The sequence below is a fragment of the Prionailurus viverrinus genome, chromosome D4, assembly GCF_022837055.1.
Source record: "Prionailurus viverrinus isolate Anna chromosome D4, UM_Priviv_1.0, whole genome shotgun sequence".
Lineage (NCBI taxonomy): Eukaryota > Metazoa > Chordata > Mammalia > Carnivora > Felidae > Prionailurus > Prionailurus viverrinus.
In genome coordinates, this window is record NC_062573.1 from 26,986,128 (window position 1) to 27,012,015 (window position 25,888).

The 25,888-nt window shown below is 45.3% G+C and overlaps 1 protein-coding gene across 1 annotated transcript in view; it reads left to right on the forward strand.

The window, feature by feature from the left end:
* GABBR2 (gamma-aminobutyric acid type B receptor subunit 2) overlaps positions 1-25,888 on the forward strand; it is a 351,797-nt gene that overhangs the window by 118,422 nt on the left and 207,487 nt on the right. Inside the window, exon 3 of the mRNA XM_047831454.1 lies at positions 22,534-22,704. Coding sequence (XP_047687410.1) covers positions 22,534-22,704 — 171 coding nt within the window. The remainder of the gene's footprint in view (positions 1-22,533; positions 22,705-25,888) is intronic.

Genomic DNA, 25,888 nt, shown 5'->3' on the forward strand with positions numbered 1-25,888 from the left:
TCCGTTTTATATCAACAACAAAGGTGGTTTACTCTGGCACCAAACGCACCCTGAAACCAAAGTGTCAGGGGCAGGATGGGGGTTCTTCAGCGAGACACGTTGCACAAAATGCCCACTTCTCAGCCCCTGTGAGTCAAAATCCACCCAGCTGCAAGTCTGTCCCCCTCCCAGTCCACGCCACGGCGGCCACATCCACGCGTGGCTGGGTGGCCAGACTGTGGACCCGATGAGGACTGTTTGGGAGGTGCGGTGTGACTGAGCACAGCTGGAAGCCGCTGCTGTGGCTGCTGTCTAAGAAAGACGACGGAGGCCAAGAATCCAGGCCAGGCTGGAGCCATTTCTTGGCACTGGTCTCCAGAGGGGCCATTTAGCACATTAATAATCTATGAGATGCTTCCACCTTCTGGATCCATAAAAAAAAAAAGGCGGTGGGAGAGAGGGAGAAGCAATATTAAGGGCACGCACTATGGGTGGGCCTTCCTGGCCATGTCACAGGATGCCCGGTGCAGGAAATTCCGGTTCTGAGAGCCGGCGAATGTCCTCCATGTGGTGAGGAAACGTTGGTAGCTTTCAATTTGGATACAAGTGGGTAGGAGGAAAAACGAGCCCTCGAAAGGGATCTGGGCAGGACCCCAGTGATCCTCTGGAGGGAAAGAGGGGGTCTGTTCCCATGCATTTATTCCTTCACTGACTCATGCTTCTATGTATTTATTCATGCCCTAAACTCAACCAGTGCAGTGCCTGCTCTGTGCTCTCCCAGACACTCCCAGACCAGCACATATCCCACTGCCCAGCACTAGCCACCCCCAGGATGGGCAGACATGGCAGAGAGGCAGTTTGGTGAGGTTCTAGAGGCCTAGAACCCAGACGCTCTGGGTAGTCGTCCCCCCGTGTCTCTCTTTGACGGAACTGGTGTGGGCAAATCAGCAACCTCTTGGAGCCTCACTGGACTCATCTGCAGAATGGGCTAAGTCTGCCCTTCTTCGGGGGCTGTTGAGAGCATCAGACAGGACAGGGTTAATGGAGCAGGGTGGATGCACTCTGCAGACTGTAGGCCCTCTACAGACTAAGGTTGATATTACCGTTCCTGGTGCTTCTGCCATCTGAGACGCTGGCCAGGCCCTGGGCTGGGAATTCCTTGAAGATTTATGTCTCCATTTGTGTCCAGATTCAAAGTCGCGTGGATGAAATGAACTATCACAGACCATGAAGGTGATTCAGAACAGTGAAGTGAAAACAGAGAACTTGCAGGGAAGGCGAAATAAACCCCAAGCAGCTGTAAGAGGTGCACATGCTCTTTTTGGGTGGAGTTTTCACAGAAGCAGAGGCAAAGAAGGGCACGGTCCTGTCGAGCAAGTGCCTGGAGGTTCCCAGTCTATTCCTGCCAAGGACCCAACCCATATCCTTCCTGTCCATCTGGTACAAGATTCAATTCAAGGTTCTAACCCCCATTTTTAATGCAAGACCATGGTATCGAAAGTAATATCAGCTCCCAGTGTGTAAGCCCAATGGCCTCATTGTTTATGCGTCTTTCACTGCCTCAACCCCTTTCTGGAAATACTCGGGGTGTAAATAATTCATTCTAAATAAATAAATCACTCACACTCCTTACGGTACAGCTGATGCTGCTGGTCACAGCACAACAGCAGATTACAGTGAGTTGAGTCTGGAATTACAAGTTGAGACTGGAAAGGCCCGGAGAGGGAATGAGAGAAGTAGTTCCCTCCAGGAGGACAAATGTGTGAAATGGTATAATAGCAACCTAAGATGGTTGTCGTGAGGGTAGACACGACACACGTGGACAGGAAATGGGAAACAGGAAAGTCTCAGGCAAACGGGGACGTGTTGGTCACCCTGCCCAGGCTCCGTCCTACTTCTAGAAGCCCGGGCCTCTGGGCGCTTGGTTAGCATTTCCGGTGATTCTGATGCACAGCAGTGAGTGAGATGAGGTGATGAGCCACCCTCAGGTAGAGACAGGGCGGCTCCTAGTGGGTGTGCTCAGAGGGGATTCAGCCACCAGATGAGGGGCTAGATTGTGCAGTTTCCCACATGTACCCACCGGTAGAACTCATCAGGTGGGATGGGGTGGGGGCAGGGTACTGGTGTACTAATTAAGAATGAGATTCCCAGGTCCACTGATCATATCCTAGGGAGGAAGCCTGGGAAGCTGGTTTTTATTTAACAATTGCCTTGGATAGTTCATATCATCAGGGAACCTGGGGAAACACTGGTCTAGAGATTCTCTAAAGCCACAGAGCAGCAGCAGCACCTGTTAGAAATGCAGAGCCCCAGGCCCCACCCCACACCTACTGACCTTGAGTCTGAATTTTAACAAGATCCTAGATGATTCTTGCTGATTTAAGATGCTGGGGTCTCTGAAGGTAGATGTGTCAGCTGAGGGGGAAGGATTTCAAGGGTAGGTGTTCAGACCCTGGAAGGGACTTAAGGGAAATACGTATTCAGCCCCCAAACCTACTTGCAGAATGTCAGGTGTCACCACCTTTGGATTTCCCTGCATCTCAGCATCATGGACCACAAGGACTCTTGTCAAACTATGGTGCAGACGGAGCATGTCTTGCTTGAGCCTCGGTCTGACACGCCAGCCTGGGAGTCCTTTCAGCTCGCAAGGCCCTTGACCCCCTAGTGGCCAGGAGCACACACGGGGGACCTGTGGCTCCCAGTAAGGAGCAGTGGGAAGGACACCGGGTTTGCATGATACCTGGCTTCCCATCCTGGCCCTGCCGTCTCCCAGCTGGGCGGCCTTACACAAACCACTTGCCCTCAGTGGAGCCTGAACACGCTCATCCATAACCATTCTGCTTTCCTCCAAGGACTGTAGTGACACTTGCGTGGGCCCTGGGACGCTGTGTGGCTGCTGGGCAGGTGCCCTAGGACAAGAGCACGGGGTTGGTGTCAGGCACGGCCCTGACTGCTCTGTGTTTATCCTGTTTGATAAGGTGGTCTTGTGCCCATTTGTACAGATGAGGAAACAGAGGCCCAGAGGGGCTAATGTGCTCAGTCAACTTGTAATAATGACAATACCTGGTACATTTCTTGGGCTTGGAGTCACATGGGCTGGGGCTCACATCCAGGCCCTGGCACTTACTAGTTGTGACTCTGGGCAGGTCACTTAGCCTCTCCCAGTCTCAGTGCCTCATCTCTGACATGCAGTGGGGTGGCAGACCCTGGGCTGGTTGTGAGATTAGACAAGACCCTCAGAGTTCCAGGCACTGTGCCTTGTATTCTTCTTCCTTCCCAAGACTAAGGTGGCCTTCTGGTCTACCTTCCAGGAAGAAGTAGGGCCCTGGGACATGGGGTCAGCTCTCTGGGACTAGCTGTGTGGCCTCTATGCATCCACTGTGTTCTCTGGGCCTCCTGCTGCAAAGAGAAAGGGTGGGGCCAGATGATTAAGTCATGTCATTATTCCCTGTAATCCTGTAGCTCAAAGCTATCACCATGTGCCTTAAATCTGTTGTCTTCCCTCTTGTTTCCTGCATGTGACTCCCTCCTATAGTGGTTCCTGGGTTGGGCCTGGTTCTCCCTCCATTCCTAAGCCACTCAGACATGCATTCTCCACCAGAGTGTTCCAGGTAGAGAACCCATTCTACAGGTGAAGGAGGTAGGCCCAGAGAGGTCAAGCAGCCTGTGTCAGGCCACACTATGAGCAGAGGCCAAGGTGCAGGGCCAGCATTGCTGGTAGGTCCCTCTGTCACACATTCCCCTCGTGCTTGGGGATAGAGCCAGCTCTCTGCAGCTCTGAGGCCTTTGCCCATGCTGTTCCCACTGTTAGGTGCCTTTCTGGTTCCCTCCTCCCCTGGCTGAGCCCTGTGTATTTCCTGAGATTTAGTTTAAGCTTTACCCCCTCCAGGAAGCCTCCCTAGTCTCCCTCAACCCTGCTCCCCAGCTTTGTGTTTTCTTCATTCATTTCATCTTTGCCCTTTCTTCAGTACCTTACAATTCTCTGATGAGGTCTCAGTGTTACCCACTGTGAACTCCCCCAAGACAGTCCTTGCCTGTCTGAGTCATGGCTGCACCTCAAGGGCCTCACACAAGACCTGGCACTGAGTAGGTAGTCCTAAATCAAGAATGGGCACATCCAGATGGCCTATTACAAACCAATTTATAATACTCCTGGCCTACATTCTCTGGCCTTTGCACGGTTCTAACCCTGCGCATTAGTGCATTTACTCCACACACCAACCCACCAACCCTATGACGCTATTATTCTCCTCATCTCACAGGTGAGGAAACTGAGGCACAGAAAGGTTGAGTGTCTTGCCAAGAAATTGCCTGGACTAAGTGGCTCCAGCATCTATGCTGGCAACCATGAGATATAATGCCTGTCAGCGAATCGCATTTAACCCTCGGGCAACACTGTGGGGAAGGAAGAGCAGGGGAGGAAGCTTCCTAGTTAGGCTGTTTTCAGAATGAGGAAAACAAGACGCTAAGGTCAAAGAGACTTTCCCCTCTTCCTGCTGAGGCCTCAGGGTGTGGGAGTGGGGTGTCCGGAGGCTCCTTCCAGGCCCCTGGGATCCCTCCCAGCCTTCCCCGGGGATGAGCTTCCTGCCTGTCTGCAGATGACCACCCAGGCTGGCTTGAGCCCCTCAGTGCTGGCCTGTGTTCTCCCTGTAAATCGCTCAGCACGTGTGCTTGTGCGCACACACACACACACACACACCGTTTTTTTTTTTAATGTTTGTTTATTCTTGAGAGAGTGAGAGACGGAGCATGAGTGGAGGAGGGGCGGAGAGAGAGAGAGGGAGACAGAATCTGAAGCAGGCTCCAGGCTCTGAGCTGTCAGCACAGAGCCCGACTCAGGGCTTGAACCCACGAACTGTGAGATCGTGACCTGAGCCGAAGTCCGACTCTTAACTGACTGAGCCACTCAGGCACCCCTACACACACACACCACTTTTAAACCTGTTCCTCATCTAGTCACTTGTTGTGTAAAAAAATAAAGGGCTCCTTTGAACTCAAAAAGGAGATGACTGGTTGTTGGTGAAAATCAGTAACTATGCTAAGTATTTCAAGCAGATAGTACTTAGGAGCTCTATTCTGGGTGGTTTTATAATGAATGAGTTGGTTTTGTTTTGTTTTGTTTTGTTTTTTAATAGAGCCTAGCCTACATTAGCGTTGAATTATACAGAAGACTTTTGCTTTGGTTCTGTGTACCAAGGAAATTAAATAATTTATTATTTCCATGATACAGAGCTGAAGCCTTATAAAGTGGGAAGCACTCAACCTGAGACAAAGGATCCTGGGTTAGACAATTATTTAGATGTTATGCCCAGATGCCGACAGAAGCGTGGTTTTCTCAGATTGGCCCCCGATTCCCACACAAGCTGTGATCTAGCACTGTCCTCGTTACTTGTGAGATGGCATGGTGCCTTTGCGGGAATGGCCCCCCCTCTCATCCTGGGTGTCTTCTGAGACTCCAGGCCTGTTGCTGGAATAGTGGGGACGTGGACCCTTGGCGCAGCAAAGCAGCTCTGGCCCACCCCAGCAGCCCCCACGAGCAAGAAGGGATCTTTCCTCAGTTCTCAGGTTGAGACTTCTCTTCTCTTCTCTGAGGAGGCTTTCCACCCAGATCCCTGCCTCCAGTAGACACATCCGTAACAACTGCCTCTCCCCACCCTGCCCTGTCATGCAAGGTTCAGTTTCCTGTTCAGTGTGGAGCTTGCCTGGTGGTTGTCAGTCCCCTCAGTCATGGGGGGGGGGGGGGCAGTGCGGGTGGGGAGGGGTGGGGCCGTACCTCCCTTGTCACTAGTTGGAACCCCAGAACCCAGCATATGGCCTGGAATCTAGGAGAACCTCCAGGAATCTTTTGTTTTTGTTTGGTTTGGGGGTTCTCTCTTTCTCAGTCTCTCCTTTTCGTGCAAGTAGCATTATGAATTCATGGATCTTTAAAATATATATTATATGGACTGTATTCCAATCAGTTGCAGACATTATTTTTTAATGCAGTCAGTGTTTTGGTGGCTCTACTTGTGTTTCTACCTTTCCTCCACATTTTCTTCCAGTTTTTTGGAAAATTTTCAAAGCCTGCAAAAATTAAGAGAAAGCACAATGAACGTCATATATCCTTTGCGTAGGTACACGACTTGTTTGTGTGTTGCCATGTTGGTCTTCCTCTCCCCCTCCTTCCCCTGTCCATCTCACCCCTACACCCATTTTTTTGTCGAAGGCCTTGACAATAGTTTGCAGACATAATGACACTTCACCACTAAATATGTCAGTACGAGGCTGTTCTTCTCCTAAGAACAATTGTATTCTCTTACATCATCATAGTATAATTATCACACCTAAAAATTAATAGCAATATGATATTACCTATATGTGGTCCATATTCAAATTTCCCCAGTTATCCCCAGAATGTCCTTATTGGCATTTATTTGGGGATAGCATGCTGTGTAAACCCTGTCATGTACTTAGCCCCCTTGAATTTGCTACTTCTAATCTCCTACTTATTTTTATTGTTGTTGTTGCTTTCAGGACATTGACCTTCCTAAAAGGCCCAAGCTAGTTGTTTTATAAAATATTCCCCAAATCCCAAATCTGGATTTGTTTGATCGTTTCTTCACAGCTTGATTCAGGTTAAACAATTTTGGCAAGAATCCAAACATGTTCTTCCCAGTGCTTTGAGTCAAGAGGTCCACCTCTGGACTATTCTTGATGACGCTAAATTTGATCGCTTGGTTAAGATAGCATCTGCTAGATTTATTGTAAAGATATCTTCTCCCCTTAGTAATTATTAGGTAAGATGTGGGGCAAGTTTTGGAGGCCCACAATCTTACCTGATGATGGTCCTTGGGGAGCCACTGTTATATTGGGGCTGCAGAATGGTCCTTTCCTGATTCAACTTCCACCCCCCACTTCTACACTAATGCTGGCATTCTCCTCTGCAGAAGAGTATTCCCTTTTTTGAGGCTTTCTTCCCCTCCCTCCCCTCTGCCCCCCCCCCCCTGCTCTTTCTCTCCCTTCCTGCCTCCTCCTCCATTAGTTTGGACACTTAATATTTACCTGCCTTAGATTTGGAATCAGCCCTTTCTCTAAGCATTCCTGATTCTTCCTGCTGGGGAATCATATTTAGGAACCATGATCTGGATGCTAGCTGTGCTCATTGCTACTGGGCTTCACTGCTTCTAGGTTTTTTCCAGTGGACTGAACTAGAAAATATAATTCTTAAGATGTTTTAATCAAAAGCATTTAAGGGGCATCTGGGTGGCTCAGTCGGCTAAGTGTCTGCCTTTTTTATTTTTATTTTTTTTAATGTTTATTTATTTTTGAGAGAGAGAGAGAGAGAGAGAGAGAGAGAGAGAGACAGAGCATGAGCAGGGGAGGAACAGAGAGGGGGGAGAAACAGAATCTGAAGCAGGCTCCACACTCTGAGCTGTCAGCACAGAGCTCGATGCAGGGCTCGAACTCATGAACTGCGAGATCATGACCTGAGCAGAAATCGGAAGCATCTGACTCTTGATTTCAGTTCAGGTCATGATCTCACAGTTCATGGGTTACAGCCCCGCATCAGGCTCTGCACTGACAGCGTGGGGCCTGCTTGGGATTCTCTCTCTCTCCATCTCTCTCTGCCCCTCCACCACTTGCTTTCACACACTTTCTCTCTCTCAAGATAAATAAATAAACGTTAAAAAAAAGTGTTTAAACTTTAATATGGCTACAAGGAGATAATCACACAAATACAGGACATTTTACAAGTCACCTGGCCTGGATTCTTCAGAAAATTTAATGTTGTGGAAAACAATAAGAACAATAACAGAAAGGCAGGGGAGTGTTCTCAGATGAAAAGAGATGATACAAATATAGCAGCCAAATGAGAGGCACGAATGCTGATTGGATCCTGATTTTTAGCAATGGAAAGGGCATTTTGGGGAAATTGAAGAATCAGTGTGGACTGACCATGGGATGGTACTGAATTGCCCTTTATTCTCGGAAGTGCGATAATGACCCAGTAATGCTACTGGGGAATGTTCTCAGGTGGTGCATTCTGGACTGATAGGAAGGAGTCAAGTGTCAAAGTGCTTATAAGTTGATTTCAGATGCATCAAAACCAAAAACGTGTGTGTGTGTGTGTGTGTGTATACGTGTGTATATGTGTGCGTGTGTATGTACATATGCATGTGTATGTGTATATAGAGAAGAAAGCAGATGTGGAAAATGCCAAATGGTGAAGGGTATATGGGGTTCACTGTATGTTCTTTCAACCTTTTTGTAGGTCTGAATATTTTAATAATGAAAAGTTGGGAATGTGTGTGGGGGTACCTTGGGGGGGGGAGATTATATTTCTCCTAGTTGGACAGTGAAGATGCATCTAGAAGTTTCTTTACAGATTTTTCCTTGTGTGATTGTATTAGCAACTCTTATACTCTTAAGTACCTTTGTTTTCAGGCCTTAGGGATTTATTTTTTTCTTTCTGTTGATTTCTTTTTAAAACATATATAACTTTTAGATGATTGTATAGTCAAAAATATGCAAGGGGCGCCTGGGTGGCTCAGTTGGTTAAGCATCCGACTTCAGCTCAGGTCATGATCTCGAGATCCATGAGTTTGAGCCCCGTGTTGGGCTCTGTGCCGACAGCTCAGAGCCTGGAGCCCACTTCGAGTTCTGTGTCTCTGTCTGTCTCTGCCCCTTCCCTACTCACAATCTGCCTCTCTCTGTCTCTCAAAAATAAATAAACATTAAGTAAATTAAAAATAATATGCAATAAATAGAGAATTTCTGGACCCAATACAGCTTCCCTCTGTTCTGGTCCCTGCCATTCCTGTAGATAGCCATTTTTATTAGTTTTTTATTTAGTGTTTCTCATTCCAAATATACGTAAGTGTGTGTTTTCATTCCTCTTCCTCTTTAAAAAAATTTTTTTAATGTTTATTATTTATTTTTGAGAGAGAGAGAGAGAGACAAAGACAGAGACAGAGTCAAGCAGGGGAAGGGCAGAGAGAGAGTGGGACACAGAATCCAAAGCAGGCTCCAGGCTCTGAGCTGTCGACACAGAGGCCGACGCGGGGCTTGAACTCACGAACTGGGAAATCGTGACCTGAGCCAAAGTCAGATGCTCAACCGACTGAGTCACCCAGGCGACCCTCCTCTTCCTCTTTCTTTTTAAAAATTTTTTTTTAACGTTTATTTATTTTTGAGACAGAGAGAGACAGAGCATGAACAGGGGAGGAGCAGAGAGAGAGGGAGACACAGAATCGGAAACAGGCTCCAGGCTCTGAGCCATCAGCCCAGAGCCCGACACGGGGCTCGAACTCACGGACTGTAAGATCATGACCTGAGCCGAAGTCGGACGATTAACCGACCAAGCCACCCAGGCGCCCCTCCTCTTCCTCTTTCTTACGCCAAAGGGAGCATACTAGATATGCTATTCTGCACCTTACTTTTTTCCCCTTAATTTTCCCAGAGCTCACTGTTTTATCAGTATATAAAGACATTCCTGATTTTTTACAGCTACAATTGGGGAATGAATTTCTAGAAGTGGGATTTGTGGGCCAAGAGAATGCATCTGTAATTTTTCTAGAAAATAAGTATTTGCTGAATGAATGAGAAAACGAATGAATGAACTTGATTAAGAAGGAGCAGAAAGTAAAAGGCTAATATCCAAATGGAGACTTAAGACGATTAGACTGAATAACTGCCTTGAGAGAGGCTGGTTTGAAACCCCTCTGACGAAGTCTTGGAGTGCTGCAGTTTTCATTCTGTCGCCTAAAGAAAGAATCCCTCCTTGGTTTGTCAATTAAACACAGAACTGCAAGCTCGTGAAATGGTGGAGCTGAAATAAAAAGCCAGCCAGCGTCATCTCCTTATTTTAACAGCGAGGAACCCCAGGCCCAGAAAGAGGAGGGGACCAACGGAAAGGTGGAGAAGAAAGCCCAAATTTAGTTCAGTTCCACCTACTTCAGTAAACAGCACGTGAAGTATCTGCTTTGTTATTAAGCACACTTGTTTGCATATTCTACCAGGAGCCAAATGTAAAATCCTACTACCAAGAGATAGTCCATAAAGAGCACAGCGGTTCAGACCCCTGAGCGCTTTCTGTCATAGTGACATCACCTTCAACAGAGCTGTCTCGGTGTAAATGGATTTTGTTTCACATCTTTTGTGTTCTTCTAGAGCATTCAAATGCAGTCACGACGATAAATCGGATCAGGTGGAGGCTTTGACTGGCTGTGTGCGTTCTGGCCGATGATGTGGGTGGTCATGTTTGCTGAGGATAGTCTGAAATTACATAATCATGGCGTTGGTGGCATTCTGTTTTGATTCTGAGCAGGCAGCATGGAGCGGCAAGTGAGTGTAGCCCAGCCGAGCCGTGGGCTCGGGCTGTGAGCGGGGCAAGTCCCTTGTCTTCTCTGGTCCCCGGTGTGTAAAGTGAGGAGTTAGACAAGTTCAGGATGGCAGATAAATGAATGACGTTGGTGCCGTTACTTCCCGGTCCTGTGCTAACTGCAGGCATGACTAATTGATCACTGCACACTCTTCACTGACTTGACCCACTTCTTTTGCAGCCACTGTCATCCCGCTCATGATGTCGCATAGGCTCCCGCCTATTTACCGTCTCTGGCTTGGATGGTTACTTAGGGCTACCAGAAAGAATACAGGTGCCCAGTTAAATTTAAATTTCAGACAAAAAAAGAATGAGCTTTAGTACAAGTGTGTCCCCAGTATTGCTAAATATGGCAGCCCTCTTACTTAGGCCATTTCTACTTGTACAGTTAATTCTCTCTTTTAAATGTAATTAATTTCTTTCAGTCGAGACATCTATCTACCCTCCCTGTGGTACTTCTGGTAGTGCATATTCTCCAGTGCCCAAATAAGAGTCTAACTCATTCTATATTGTTTCAATTCATATTATGACTTAATGTAATGGAAAGTGGTGGAGATTTGAGGAGGAGATTTTAATTTCTGAGGACTGTATATTTTTGTAGGACTCCTTAATGAACCTACAATCCAGTGTTTCCCCGATCTCATAGACCCTTGCGTATACCACTTGGATTGTTAACTTATTTCGTATTTTCCCTTAAATACACTCGTCTTTTTATTTACAGACAATGAATGGGAAAATCAGTATCACTTTCTAAGAAGTTGGTGTAAAAGTAAAAAAGAGAAAACATACTTAGTGAGACATAAAATATTAATCTGGGGCTCAACTAAAATCGTTGGGTCTCCCACCAGCAGTATACATAGGCCACAACACTGACTCGTGCAATCCCCCTGCTGGTTTGGGAATCACCTCCATGACCTTGATAGATATGTGATTCTTGAGCATCTCCTTGAATACCTCCAGCGATGGAGAACTCAGTACTTTGCAAGATTTCGATTCATTTTTGAATATCTCATTATTAAATGTTTCTTCTTAAATATTGATCCATATCAGCCTCCCCGAAACAGTCATCTATTGATCCTCATTTTCTCTCTGGGACCCCACACATGAAGCTTGTTCCCTTTGCCTTCGTTCATACATTCATTTATTCAGCAAATATTTGAATGCTTCTTATCCAACAACTTGAGTGGCTATTATCTTACAGTAGCATTGGGGAAGTAAGGATGTACTTACAATATAGTGTGATAAGATCTGATGGGGGTAGGGTGGAGGAGGTCCAGCTGGCCTAGCCTGGAAGCATCTGTGTGTGTATGTGGGAAAGCTTTTTCATAGGGGAGTGAGAGAGGCCTGATATGATTTGGGAAATAGAGGGCTGGTGTGAGAGGGAGAGAAAGGAGGCTGAAACAGTAGAAAAGGTGAAGGGTGACCAGACCAGGTAGGTTTTGTAACCCTTGCCTTCCATCAGCACAGGGATTTATTTCCTATAAAACATTTTCACATCCAAGTTCTCATTTATTTTTTACGAGCCTTTGGAGAGTTAGTCAGGACAGGACTTAGTCTCTCCATTTCACAGGTAAGAAAACTGAGACCTAACGTTGCTGGTAGATTTGCAGCTGGTATATGGAAAAGCTGGGTCTTTATGTCCCATGGCCATGTGTCTGTGCTCATTTCCTGTGTCCCAGCTCCAGCCCCGCTGGTCCAGAATGACTTCCTCTACCCTTTCGAGGAAGACTTCACATTCTTGGAAAGCACCTTTGAATATTTTATCTTGATTCAACTTAATTAATTTTCCCCGGACTGACCATGAAGCGAATCTCAGAGGCCTGGAGTCCAGAATTCTGCCACTCCCTTCCTTGGTTATGGGAGGCATTGGCTTACAAGGGCAAACTGAACCAAAGATGACCCCCTCTTTTGGAGGCCTGATGTCCCTGAGATCCAGCCTTCCCACAGCAAGAGGAAAAACCAGTGCTGGGAGAACTGAGGGATAACAGGGAAGGCTCCCTGGAGGAGGTGGCTATGAGTAGGCCTGGACAGATGATTAGGAGCTGGCCCTGAAGAGATGGGAGGATCCAGCAGACAGAAATACTGCATGCGCTTTCACTGCAAGCCTTGAGGTGGGCCCCAGCACACCTTTCTCCCCCTATAGATATGATGTCAACCTATCGACTAATTAGAGGTGCTAAATTGACATGAGGAGACATGATTTTTGCAGTGTGGTAATTAAAAGGCAGTTGGCTTCACAGCTGTGATCACACGAGAGCACTTCTTACCCATAAAGACATCAACTGAAAGCAAAGTGCAAAGGAGCTGAGGAAGCCAAAGAGGATTCTAATGTAATTTGCTAATTTCCTACATTTGTCACCTGTACAGCTGCAAAGGGAAAATGGAACATTTTACCAGAAGTTTAAGAGAAAATTAAAGACATACATTCTAATTGTACACAATTAGACAAGCAATATAATCATTATTATTTTTTTAAATTAACAAGCCATTTTACATTCACTACATTAGGATTTAGAAGGCCTGATTTAGAATTATGTCTCTGTCTGGTAGCAGCCACATCACAGCGAGTGAACCCATTCATTCACCGAGGCATCTCATCTGTCAAATGGGTATACCCCTCTCCCTGCTGCCTTCCTCGGGGTTGAGGAAGAAGCTTTGTAAGTCAAAAGGCCTTTCATAAGGATAAGAAACAGCATGTAACCCTCGTAATGTCTAAGTCTGGAAGTTGTGACCTGACATTAGCCATCATTCACTGGGTGCCTATACTACTCTGATCCTGAGACGGGAGTGGGATGGGGTATGTCACCCTGGATTACAGAGAAGGAGACAGATCCCACAAGGTGATGGAGTGCTCCCAAAATTGAACAGTGAGTAGCAGACCTGGAGCTTGGACCCGACCCATCGAAACTGAAACCCTGAATTCCTACCCTTATGGACCATACTACTTTCTCAGCACTGGCTTGGTTTTGCCTTTTCTCTGTTTTACTCCCACGTCTGACTTAAAAAAAGAAAGAAAGAAGGATTTGAGGAAGTAATATTTGTTTTCCTATCTTCTTTGCATCAAATAATGCTAGAAATGCTGAGGTGGGGAATGAAGGAGTAAAAATTACTGGACCGCATAACAAAAGCGAAAAAGTAAATTACTTTGTAATTTAATATTTACAAATAAATAAAAGCTATTTCTTAAACTGGGTGATGGGCAGTTGGATATTGGTTTTGTTATTACTCCTTAAGCCGAACATGTATATTTCATACACTTATACAGTTATATGTAGTTTATATTTCATGATAAAAGTTTAAAAAGAAAAATATGAAGAATTTTCTGTTAAATAAAAAGCCAAATATATGTATGAGTTCTGTTTCACATAATTGAATTGGGCCACCTTAGGGAAATCAAAAGCATTATAAGCCAGTGATTCGGTATTATTGTTGTTTCTTTTAAGCAAATCTTATTGTTTCTTCTCCTTTCTTTTAAATTGCCCTAGTTGTTTTCTCCCCATGTACCGGGTGCCTCCCTAGGAAGCAGCCTTGAATATTGGAAGAGAGAGCTGCCAAAAAGGAAAGTCCCAAGTTCAAGCCTTAGCCTTGCCACTTGCTAACGTGTGAATTCAAGCCACTCACTCAACCTCTCTGAGGTCCGGTTTCCTTATTTATAAAACAAGAGTAATACTGTCTACTCTACCAATATGGTGGGGTTTTGCGAAGATGAAAATTAAACTAAAGAAGTAAATGTGTTTTGGAAGTTGTTAATTATAGAAGCATCGCAGTCTGCGGAATGAGCAAAGACTCGTCAGTCTCCCTGCTCTGCCTGTTGCTTGCTGGGTGACCAAGTGCCAGTGACTTAACCTCTCTGAGCCTCAGTCTCCTCATCTGAAAAATGCAGATCACAATAGTGTCTCCCTCATAGTATTATTTTGCCCATCAAATGAGACAGTGAATGCTGAGCCCTGAATGTGATGTTTGCCCCACAGCAGGTGCTCATCATACAACTTCAAGGAGTCAAAATACCTGAGCTGGAATCCCAGCTTTGCCCCTTATGTGGTCTCAGGCATGTCACTGTACCTCCCTGAGCCTCAGTTGCTCCATGAAGAACGAAGACAATGATGCCTCCTCTACCTCCCTCACGAATTGTTTTGAGCCCCGCCCCCCCCCCCCCCCCCCCCCGAAGAATATGGCATGGAAGTGAGTGGTGAGAGCCAGGCTGCTGTGCACCTCTGAGTGATTCGAAACTAGCACTCATCAACAAAAGGAGAGATGATTGTTCCCCCAGTGGTTCTGGCCCAGGATGTCTGCCTAAAGAGGCCTCCAACCTTAGGGCAGGTCTCCGCACGACACCCCAGCAAGCCTTCCGGGGGACTGGGGCTTCACGAACCCACCCCGATGCCGGGCATTCCTTTCCCCTCGTTAACTCGGGAAATGCTTTGCAACCGCTCCGCATCACATTAATCTCACAGGCATCTGTGGAGAGGCACTTTGTGTCCAGTCTTTCGCCAGGGCTTGGGGTGCAGCGGCGACCTGGCGCAGACCTAAAGCAGCCCGGAGTTCCCAACGCACCCAGCCCAGTGCCTTTGTATACATCCTGGCACTGGCCACAAACAGGGTTTTGTCAGAAGCTTCCTGAGAAAGTTGCATTCCATTCATCTCGGCTGAAAGGGACCCGAGATGACAAATACTTCCCTCATTTAATTACAGAAACAGTCAGCAAACCCATGGAAAGAGATTAAACCAAGCAGAGAAAAGAGCAAGCCTCCATCCTATTCTGCCCCCCTTGCTTCTAGCCCCAGTTTCTCACCTAGGATTTAGCAAGGAGGGCCGCTCTTAGATGTACTCTCCACCTGAAAAGTGCCGAATCTCTGCAGGAAAGTTAAAGTCAGAGACCCCAAACCAGGGAGAGAATGAATTGCATTTAGGCAAGAATCCATCAGTGGCTCGGAGTTTAATAAAGATCCTGAAGTTGGGAGGTATGTTTACATTTTTCATCTGGGCTTACATCTGCAGAGAAGTGAGACGCAAAGGCAATTATCTGAATAAATCAGATCAAATGAAATGCATACCCGCATGAAGTGAACAAACTTTTTTATCATTTTCCTCAATTGGAGGAAATTGTTGGGGAGAAAAGCAGAATTGTGTGGTCTCAAGGAACCTTTGAAATCCTTTGTCCATCGTTTTCAGAGGTGAGGAAAACAGACGCCTAGAAGAAATGATGCCCTTGTTCTCACGGTCCTAGAGACAGGGTTGAGCCTGGTTTTCCCAGGTCCCTAAAGTGGCCTTGTAGTGGCCTCAGCTTAATGTTGAAGTGACTTGTGGTTCAATGTGCACACCCTAAACTCGCAAAAATACTGTGTGCCAGGAGAGAGATGCTGACGACTCTCTCCCCTTCCTACTCTGCTGGGTAAGGTGTGCCCCCAGAACGGAAACTTTCTATGTGTGAGAGACTGGAAACCTTGCCCCTTGTGCTACTGGGTCTCAGAAGAAGGAGCAAGCCTTCGGGTTTGGATCATTGCCTCATCTCACCCGGAACTGGAAGTTAAGAGCCGGTTGAAGAAAGAGAACCAGATGTGAACTTAAAAGACCAGCTTCACAGTTCCTGTATTGACCTTGCACAACTGTATCACCTTTGTCTTTCCTTGGTTTCTCCGGCTGTAAGATGGATGGTGATTCCTACCTCAAAGAACCAAGGGGCTCTAAGACTAACTGACATCCTAGATGTTTGGCAGCTTCGATGATTCTAAAAAAGATGGAGCTAGATTAATAAATTCCCACTAAGCTTTGCCTCCCAGCACTCCGGACACTACCTCGTAAAATAACAATTGTTCTGAAAAATAATGGACTTTTCCCTCTCTCTCCCATAATCTGCGTTAGAGACCCAGGGCTTTGCCAGTCAGAAAATTGGACAGCTACACCTCTACTCACAGTTGCTGATCTTTGAAGCAACCAAGATGCTTTCTTCTCTTCATTTTTATCTATCTTTGCAAATTCAAACAAAGCTATAAATTGCTAGGAAAAGCTGGATAAGGGGAGACAGGAGGGCATTAGGAATGCACTGCATACTGGGAAGCAGAAACCTCCCAAGTACAGTTTTATGGGCAAGACAGAAAAACCCTGGCAACTGTGCATGATGGAAATTGAATGTACTGTGTTGATCCAGAGTATCTGAAAATTAGGCACTGAGGGCAAAGCTGTCACCTCATTAACGTAGAACAGCAAAAAGTGAGAGCCTCTTGGACACCTAAGACTGTGCTCGAATACTTCTTTTTCAGTTTTCTGGGTAAAATATTCAATTATAATGTAAAAAGACAGAAAACAGGGCCAAGGGCAATCCACATATTATGTTATTTGATAAACCATGTCTGAAAAGACCTGCCTTGCTTTTGACAATGAGTACACTAGAAACACCTAACACCCAGCCTTTGAAAAAATATTGCAAAAATAATCAAAGTTGCATAATACCCAGAAAAAGCAGAGGAAGAGTCCATCTCTGAAAATGTCCTATTGTAGGATAAAGAAGAAAACTTTCAAAACATACTTGGCATCCTCAATCATATTCAGAAAAAACATGGTCTCCATGAATTAGCCTGAGATAAGATGTCGGGGTGTGATCGTACAAAATTCTTGGAAAATGGAAACTCTCAGTGACAAAATAAAAATATATTAGAGACAGTAAAGCTTAAAAGTGAGGCTGTTGAAAAGCATATCAAGAAACTTGTAGAACAAAGAAGCTGAATGGCTGAATTGTTTATGTACCACATTGTAGTCAAAGGTCTGCAGAGTCAAATAATAATGATGTGCCACCATATCCCAGAAAGATTAGCAAGGAAAGATTGTAGGAAAGCAATAAGATGCTCTTGTGAGATACAGAAGACAAGGACCAGGAGATTATATACTTATTGTATAAACTACATTTAGAGTATATGTAGATTTTTTTTTTCTGAGTTGAAAGACCGGAGTGTATAGATTGAAGGATTCCCTGTGTTTCAGATAAAATCAAGAGTGCCCACACCAAGATCAATCTTGGCAAATATTTTGAATTCTAGGAATAAAGAACAAACATTCTTCAGGGATCCAGGCAGAGGATACCAGATGGCTACAAAGGAACAAGAGTCAAACTAGCCCCAGATTTCTCATCTGTATCACTTTGTAGTTTCAAGGGGGAGAAGTGTAGCCCAAGAATTTTATACCCAGCTAAATTCTACCATGTGTGTGTCAAGGCAACTGAGGGTCATCCTCAGCAAGTTTTCAACTACTTGCCCTTCTTCATAATATTAAAAGATACTCCAGCAGGTTGAGACAAGAAGCAAGATTAACATATCCAGAATGGAGAAGAGTAGACATGTAGTCTAAATACCGAAGAGAACATGAGGAAACAAATAGGAAGCATACAAAAAAAGAGTAAGACTGCCAACAGGATGGTAAGTGCAAGGTCAAGAACTTATTACAGCAATAAGCATATATGTTTTTAAATCCATGTGCTCTTTTCAAGAAATATACTTTCAAATAATCTTAACAGAATGCAAATAAAAGGAGGATCAGATCTGTGGCAGGCAAATGCAAGCAGAAATTAAGTAAGGGTTTCAATATTAATATTATGCATGATATGATAGAAGTCAAAAAGTAATAAAGTGACAGAAAGGTTTGTTTTACCTTGACAAATATTTTAATTCTTAGTTCATGTAATGATGATTAAGTGCCTGTGTTTGGACTAGACAAGGATACACATTGCTGAAAAATAAAGATATAATTGTAATAAACTTTTATGCTGAGAACAACATAAAATCAAAGTATACAAAGCAAAAACTGTTGAAATACATAGGGAAATTGTCAGAGACGATAGAGAAAAATGTAGTAAGTCTTCTAATCTTTGACAGATCAAGTAAACAGAAATACAAAGCATGTGATAATAAGATACTTTTGTTGATTATATCTGTTATGCATAAGAAGTCTGACAAAGACTTTTATAGCTTACAATTTGAGACTGCATTCTCTTTTCCAGCCACCATGGAACTTTTAGAAAAATTGATTGTAGAATAGGCCACAAAGAAAATCTCAATAAATTCCAAAAGCAGACACTAAATATGCCGGATTCTCAAAACAATGCAACAAAACTATAAATGAGAACAAAACTATAAAATCAATTTAAAAGTACTCTCCAAAATAAATCCTTGGTTAGGGATTAGCTCAGAGCCTCAATCATCACAGTCTGTTTAGAAATGAACTTGGTTGAGGGGTGCCTGGGTGGCTCAGTCAGTTAAGCCTCTGACTCTCGGTTTCAGCTCAAGTCATGATCTCATGGTTCATGAGATGGACCCCCGAGTTGGGTGGCACAGAGCCTGTTTGGGATTCTCTCTCTCTCTCCCTCTCTCTCTGCCCTTCCCCCCTCAAAATAAATAAATAAACTAAAAAAAAAAAAAGAAATAAATGAAATGAAATTAACTTGGCTGTGAGAAATAAGGCAGGAGAGCCCAGAAAGGTTTGGCATTCCAGTTAGGGCCATAAGAGTGACTATGCCTGGAAGGAAGGCCTAGCCTAGCAAGTACATAGGATGCAAGGGGAGAAAGAGGGCTGGTATTGGAGTCCTGTAGATCTGGATTGGAGTCCTGCTCCTACCTCTTCCTGGCTATGGTGAATATGTCAGCATCTCCCCATTTTTTAGGTTTTAGCCTACTTATGCAACACTAGGGATGTTGAGCTATGTTCATGGTTCCCAACCCTCCCTGGGCATCATAATCACCTGTGAAGAATTTTAATAATATTGGTGCCTAGGCTCTAGGTCCAGAGATTCTGATGCATCTGGCTTGCCATGGGACCAAGGCATCATATATTTTTTTTAAATCTCCCTAAGCAATTCCAATGTACAGCCAATAACACAATTCCAATAACACAATAAAAATATATTGAGAACCCCAGAGCTAGATGACTTCCCAGGTTCCTGCAATTCTGAAATTCAGCAGCGCTACTAGGCATGTGCAGACTTTGCCCATGGAAGAAAGTTTTAGGGGGCTAAAGCCAGAGGAACGGTGATGCAGAGCAATCCAATCAAAGTGTGCATTATCTCAAATGGGGCAGAAAATGCCAGTACCAGTTAATATTTTGCACCCAACATGATTTAGACCGGGGGCATATATTGTACTCCAAGCCCATTGTAAACACAATGGGCCATTTATTCACTGAACAGTAACCACTGTAATTACCTACAGGGCAAACATACGAGGTTGTTCAAGCAACAATTAATTGTGGACCTGGAATTGATGGGACAATAGTGATAAAGTATCAGCCAGAGTGTGATTCAGAAATCACATCAGAAAACCAATATTTCCCAAATTGTGTTAGATAAGCATTTTGGGGGAGGTGATGGCACATATACCACCCCAGGTCCTGAAAGAGTTACTCCCGGATTTTTCTGATAGCTCCTTCTTACACTGGTGACTGTAGGAGGCTTGAAGTGTTGTTTTAATGTTGAGAGAAAAATCACAGACCCTGTGTTTGAGGAGACGATAGAGAACATCTATTTCTGGTGCTCACCCTGGGACCCAGATGTCACCAGCAGGCAGGGGTGCTGCCCTTGTTTGGGTTGTGGGATCCTCTCTGTGAATCTGATAGCAGCCATGGATCCTCTTTTCCGTGAGGAAAAACGTGCATGTCAGTAATGCACACATGACCACACAAGCCTTTTCATAGAGTTTTTGGGGAGCTCACAGATGCCTTGGAACCCCTCTGTATTCTCATTAGGTCGTAGTCCAGCCCCCGTGTGCATACCTCCGGACACAGGGATCTCATTTCTTCCATTGCTGGGCAACTCTGAATGGAAGCCTTCCTCAGTGTGTCCAGTGGAGATCTTCCCCTCTGTATGTTCTCCCTATTTGTTCTTATTCTACCCAGAACTTTTTAAAACTGTCATTCTACACTTGACTTTTACCAGTCTTGGGATGATGTCCCTACACGTACCCTCTAGCTCTAGGGGACAGATGATGGGATATTTCATTCCTACACGTACCCTCTAGCTCTAGGGGACAGATGATGGGATATTTTATGTTCATCTCCAACAGATGGGATGTGTTGAGGTTGCTGGCTGGACGCAAGAGATGCAGGGGTCCTAGGTAGTGGCTGTCTACCCTCTGAGCCAGACCAGGAAAGGACAAAGTCTCCCCTGCACCACTCTGCAAAAGTCTGGCAGGGAGGGGAGAAGGAGTGCTTCCTCAGATAACAGGAGAGACAATAAAAGCACCTTCAGCTGGGGCCTGAGGGCACCGGATGTTATTTCTCTGGATGCTGAAATTGACTCTGGGATGGATTAGGTCTAGAGCTGCTGCAAGGATGGCAAGGGCTCAGGGAGAAAGCAGGTGGTGGCAGGTGAGCTTGCCTTGGTTATGCCTTCTCTGGGCAAAGGATTTACACGAGACAAAAGAAAGAAGGAAGAAGAAGGAAGGGAGGGAGGCTGGTAGGAAGGAAGAGAGGAACAGAGGGAATGGGGGTGTGGTGTGGTGTGGTGAACGACAGACTAAAAGAAACCATGGAAGAATTATTTAATAATCTCGGTGAGGGAAAGGCCTTTCTAAATATGACACAAAACCTGAGGACATTAAAGAGAAAAAATTGATAAATTCAACGACATTTAAAAAAAAAGTCTCTATGTCAGAAGACACTGTAAGAAACATAAAAAGAAAAAGTTCAAACTAGGGGGACATTAGCAACTTCTGTTGCAAAGGGCTAGTTTCATTAATGTAAAAGATCACTTATGCCAACTGATAAGAAAAGGACTAGAAATCAAATTGGAAAACAGGTAAAGGATGTGAATGGTTTCCAGAAACAAACTGCAAATTGCTCTTGAGCATAGGAAAAGGTACTCAACCTCGCCTCTAATAAGGTAAATGCAAATTAGACGAGCAAGAAGAAACCATGTTTCCACCTTCACACAGCAAAGATCAAAAAGTGTGGTATGTGCCTTCTGTGGGTGAAGCCAGGAGGAAAGGGAGAGCAGAGATCAGAGGAAATGCTATGGAGGAGGTGACATTTAAGCTGGGCCTTGGAGGACAGATAATTAAAATCCAATTTAGCAACTTACTGGCACTTAAAAGAAAGAGAAGGAATAATAAAGGGGTAGACAGATTTGACTACTGAGTGTAAATTAAACACACACACACACACACACACACACACACACACACACACACAATGAAAAGCAAACAAACCGGGATATTTGTAGCCACTGCAATAGTCTGAGTTTGGATGCTGTACATATAAAAAAAGTCTTCATTAAATTCAGTAGGAAAAGCATTAGAATACCACTCAAAAATAAGCAAAGGATATGACAAAGTCACTCCTAAAATAGATCATACTACTGGTTAGCGATCCCATGGAAATGGTCTCAACATTATGCATAACCCATGAATGCAATATGATTTATTTTTTTTAGTGATAGATCATTATAAGATTATATAGAGGAATGTTTTATTTCTCTCTGTTGCGATGACTGTGGTGAAATAGGCCCTCTAATTATACCTGGCTAGTGGGTGTGTAAATTGATACAATGGGGGGGGGGAGATAAGTATTAAATCTTTAAAAGCTCATATCTTTTATCTGGGAAATTTTATATCACAGACTCTATGCAATAGAAATAGCCTAAAATGTGGAGAAAAGATGCTCTGCACAAAGATGCTTGTAGACTAATATGACAATAATGACAAATTACGAACGGTCTAAATGCCCCCAAATTAGAGAGTATTCAGTAAATCATGATGTGTTCATATGCTGGAATATTATGCAGCCATTAAAATGTTTGCAAGGAGGTTTTGTTTTGTTTTTTAAACAGGATGGTTTCGATGCTTGTAGGATAATGTTAAGGAGTGGGGAGGAGTTCAATTGTGTATGTAGAATGATCTCAAGAACCTCTTTTTTAAAAAATCACTGTGCATGGAAAAAGGACCAGAAGGAGATAAAAATGATGGTAATGGTGGTTCGCTGATGAGGGATAAATTATTGGTGCATTTTTTTCCTTCTTATTTTGCATTTTTGAAACCTTCTCTTCAATTATAATGTGTTACTTTCACAACAAAAGGGCTTAAAAAATGTCTTGCCCCGTGTGTTTGTGCCCCACATCAGGCTTAGGGTCTGGGCTCTATGCCATTCGGAAAGATCCTGGGCTGGCTCACAGCCGTGAAACCCACCGGTAAAGGTGTTGCCTCTTTTGTGTTTTCCAGCTTTCCTTTGCTGCGACCACGCCTGTTCTAGCTGATAAGAAAAAATACCCTTATTTCTTTCGGACTGTCCCATCCGATAACGCGGTGAATCCAGCCATCCTGAAGCTGCTAAAGCATTACCAGTGGAAGCGAGTGGGCACGCTGACCCAAGACGTGCAGAGGTTCTCCGAGGTAGGTTTGCAGAGAGGGCGCGTTCTCACCTACCTGTTAGCTGTTGTCTTCTCCCACCAAGGTGCAATATGGCTCAATCAGGGATGGGTGATATCACAGGTCTTGTAAGCACGCTTGCATTAGCAGAATCAGAGCTGTTTTACCACCGACAAAATAGAGCTGGTGGCTGAGCAATTGGTGAACGGCAGAGGTGAAAACCTACGTCGAGACAGCTCAGGAGCCCAACCTTCCCTTTTGTCGTGCCTTTGGGCTAAATCGTGTGATGCATTCCCTTACTGCTCTTGTAGGTTTGCTGTCCTTGTTACTGATGCCGGGTGACCATCTAAAATCATGCTGTGCCCCCAAGAGCGTTTCTACTGTAAGGGGAGTTTGGGGAGGGGCTGGCTTGGAAGGAAGGCTTCAGTGCCACCGTGGATTGGTGGGTTTGTTTGGGGTTTTATTTGGTTGTTTATTTTAATGGCTTACACACACACATCATATGTGGTGTTTTAGGGTTTTGTTTTGTTGCAAAAGAAAAAAAAGTTGAATATATATATAGTAAAAAAAAAAAAAAGTAAAAGCGTTGCTTTGCCCAATCCCCGTAAATCCTACTTTCTCTCCCAAGGGAACTCCTGCTTTGAGTTTACTGCTCATCTGCCCAGAACTTTTTCAATACACTGTTTAAACCCAAATGACTCCATACTATATATTTTGCTTTTTTCACTTTACTACGGATCTTAGAGAGCTTGATTGACCTCATTCCTATTAATGGGCCATGCTGTTCTGTCAGATGGATAGATGGTAATTTACTGAATGTGTGCAGCTTTCTGATACCACAGCCAGCACCTTCCCGCCCGGGTGGGCATCTCCGTAACAGATTTATAGCAGTGGAATTATTGGATCATTTAAAATATTGTGACAAACTGACCTCCAGGGAGGCTGTTCTGATTTCTAGTCCCAACAGCAGCGTGTGAAAATGCCCATTTCCATGCTTCTTAACTAACGGCGGATATCAGCAAGGGTTTAAAAAGTTTTCCCTACTCAGATGTGTGCAAAAGGATCTCTTGCCTTCTTTCCCATTCTCCCTGTAGCTCCTACTTTCCTCTTCTCTCCTGCATGTGCTCTGGACACCCAGAGCGTCCCAGCAAAACAGGCTATTCTATATGTGCTTAGCGGCCTGAGAGAAAAAAAAACTGTGAACTGCATAGGGAGGAAGGGTGTGGGTCGGTGGACCTCCACGGCAGGAGTCAGGGAGGACTCACCCCTGGGTGTGTGTCCGGGAAGGTGGGTGCAGAGCAGTGGGAATCACCAGACCTGTTTCCACTGCAGCTTTGTACTTTCTGAGGCTCTGCCCTACCTCTCCAGGGGGGAAGGAGAGCTCCCTCCACTCATTGGCTGTGTGACCTTGGAGAAGTCCCCTCACTTCTCTGAGCTGGGGTTTCCTCCCCTATAAACACAGGGACAGTAGCCTTCCCTGCAGGTTCTTGCCGACATCAGTCATAGATTCAAAAGAGCTTTGGAAACTGTAAAGTTCCCACACTGAGAGGGGTGTTTTCAGAGGTGCTTGAAAAGCAGAAGTGTTTGGCCCCATGGTCTGCGGTTATCCAAACAAGGCAGACTTTTCCCAGGCAAAGCTAGTCCTCGTCTTCCCACCTCGCTGTTTCTCAGTCCCTAGGGAGAGGCATAAAGGAAACTTGACCCCCTGCGGGACTGACTCATTGCCAAAGGCTGCAAAAGCTTTGGCTGCAAGAACGCCTTTTATGCCTCTTATAAGGCAGTGACCAGTGCTCTAAAATGAGTGTCAAACAGGTTGATGGCAAGGGTGGAGATGCCCAGTCCTGTGACCCCATTGACACCAGACTCTGCAGCGATTTGGAGACATCTGCTTGTTCCCATTGGAGTCTTCGGCTGTCACGGGTCTGGCTGTCACGGCGTGAGGGACCTTTAGGGACACCTCCCCCAACTCCTCGTCACACAGAAATGAAAACCGAGACCCAGAAAGGGGAAGGGACAACATTCAGGTTTTCAGAGCACCTCAGAAGTCACAGAAGATTGTTCACAGAAAAGGCAGGACTGAATCCTGGGATCCTGACTCCCAGAGTCAGACTTCCCATTGCTCCTTTCCATCCATAGCTTCCTGTTGTCACGTGAGAACTGCTTGTAACTCTGGAGGTTGGAAATACCCCAAAGCCTTGGTTTAAAGAAAAGAAATTCTTAGTCTCCACTCAGTTGAGTGCTTTATAGATTCCCAAACACTCTCACAGCAGCAGCCCGGTGAGAGACGGGGGTGGATGGTGGGGGGGCAGGGGTTATGTTCCCATTTTCCAAAGGAGGAAACTGAGGCTTACAGAGGACATTTAGCTTCTTCCTCCAGGGCACAGGCTGATAAAGGGAATGCTGCCGCCCTGCCCCTCCAACTGTCAGCCATTGCTTTCCTTATTACACTGTTCCTGTCCTCGCTGGGGTCGAGTATTGACAGTTTAGGACCACATCTCCATCCCTACACAGCTGTGTTAGGGCCCTCAGCTGAGGTTGCAGGACATCTCAGTGGGAAACCTCTTTTCTGAGGACAGGATGTTGCTTGGTGGTATTGCTGGCAAGGACCCCTCTTGATTTAAATCTCTCAGGCCAGCTGACTCCTCTGTGTGCCCAAGGGTTTTGGCATCCCTCTCCCGATGTCTGGGCTGCATCGCCGGAGTGCAGGCATGGAGGCTCGCCAGGGGCTAACAGCTTTTCGTGAGTGCGAGGGAAGCTGGATTCCTTTTATGAAATTGGTCGATCAGCAGCGTCAAGCGGTTCTGTTCCCAAGCGGTGCACTGGTCAGATGGTCAGACGAAAGCAGTCGTAAAGTTGGAGGAGGAGCAGAGGAGGGGGAAGCTTAATCCCAGAAGGGCTGAAAGGGGTGCAGGGCTGCGGGCCATCCCACCTAGGGACCAGCTGCTCCTGTGGGCCCCCGCTAGTACGTGGTGCCCAGAGGCGGCCCGGGACTGGGATCAGATGGGCAGGTCTCCAGACCCCGCTTTGCCAGGCAAGGGCTGTGGGGCCACAGGCTGTTCACTTCATCTCAGCAAGATCCAGTTCCCTTTGTGTAAAATGGGGATATGTATCCCAATCCCACAGGGACTCAGAGATGACAGAGTCAGGACAAGAATATCAAAGATCTCTGCGTAGTAAATGCTCATTAAATGGACATCCTCTACTCCGC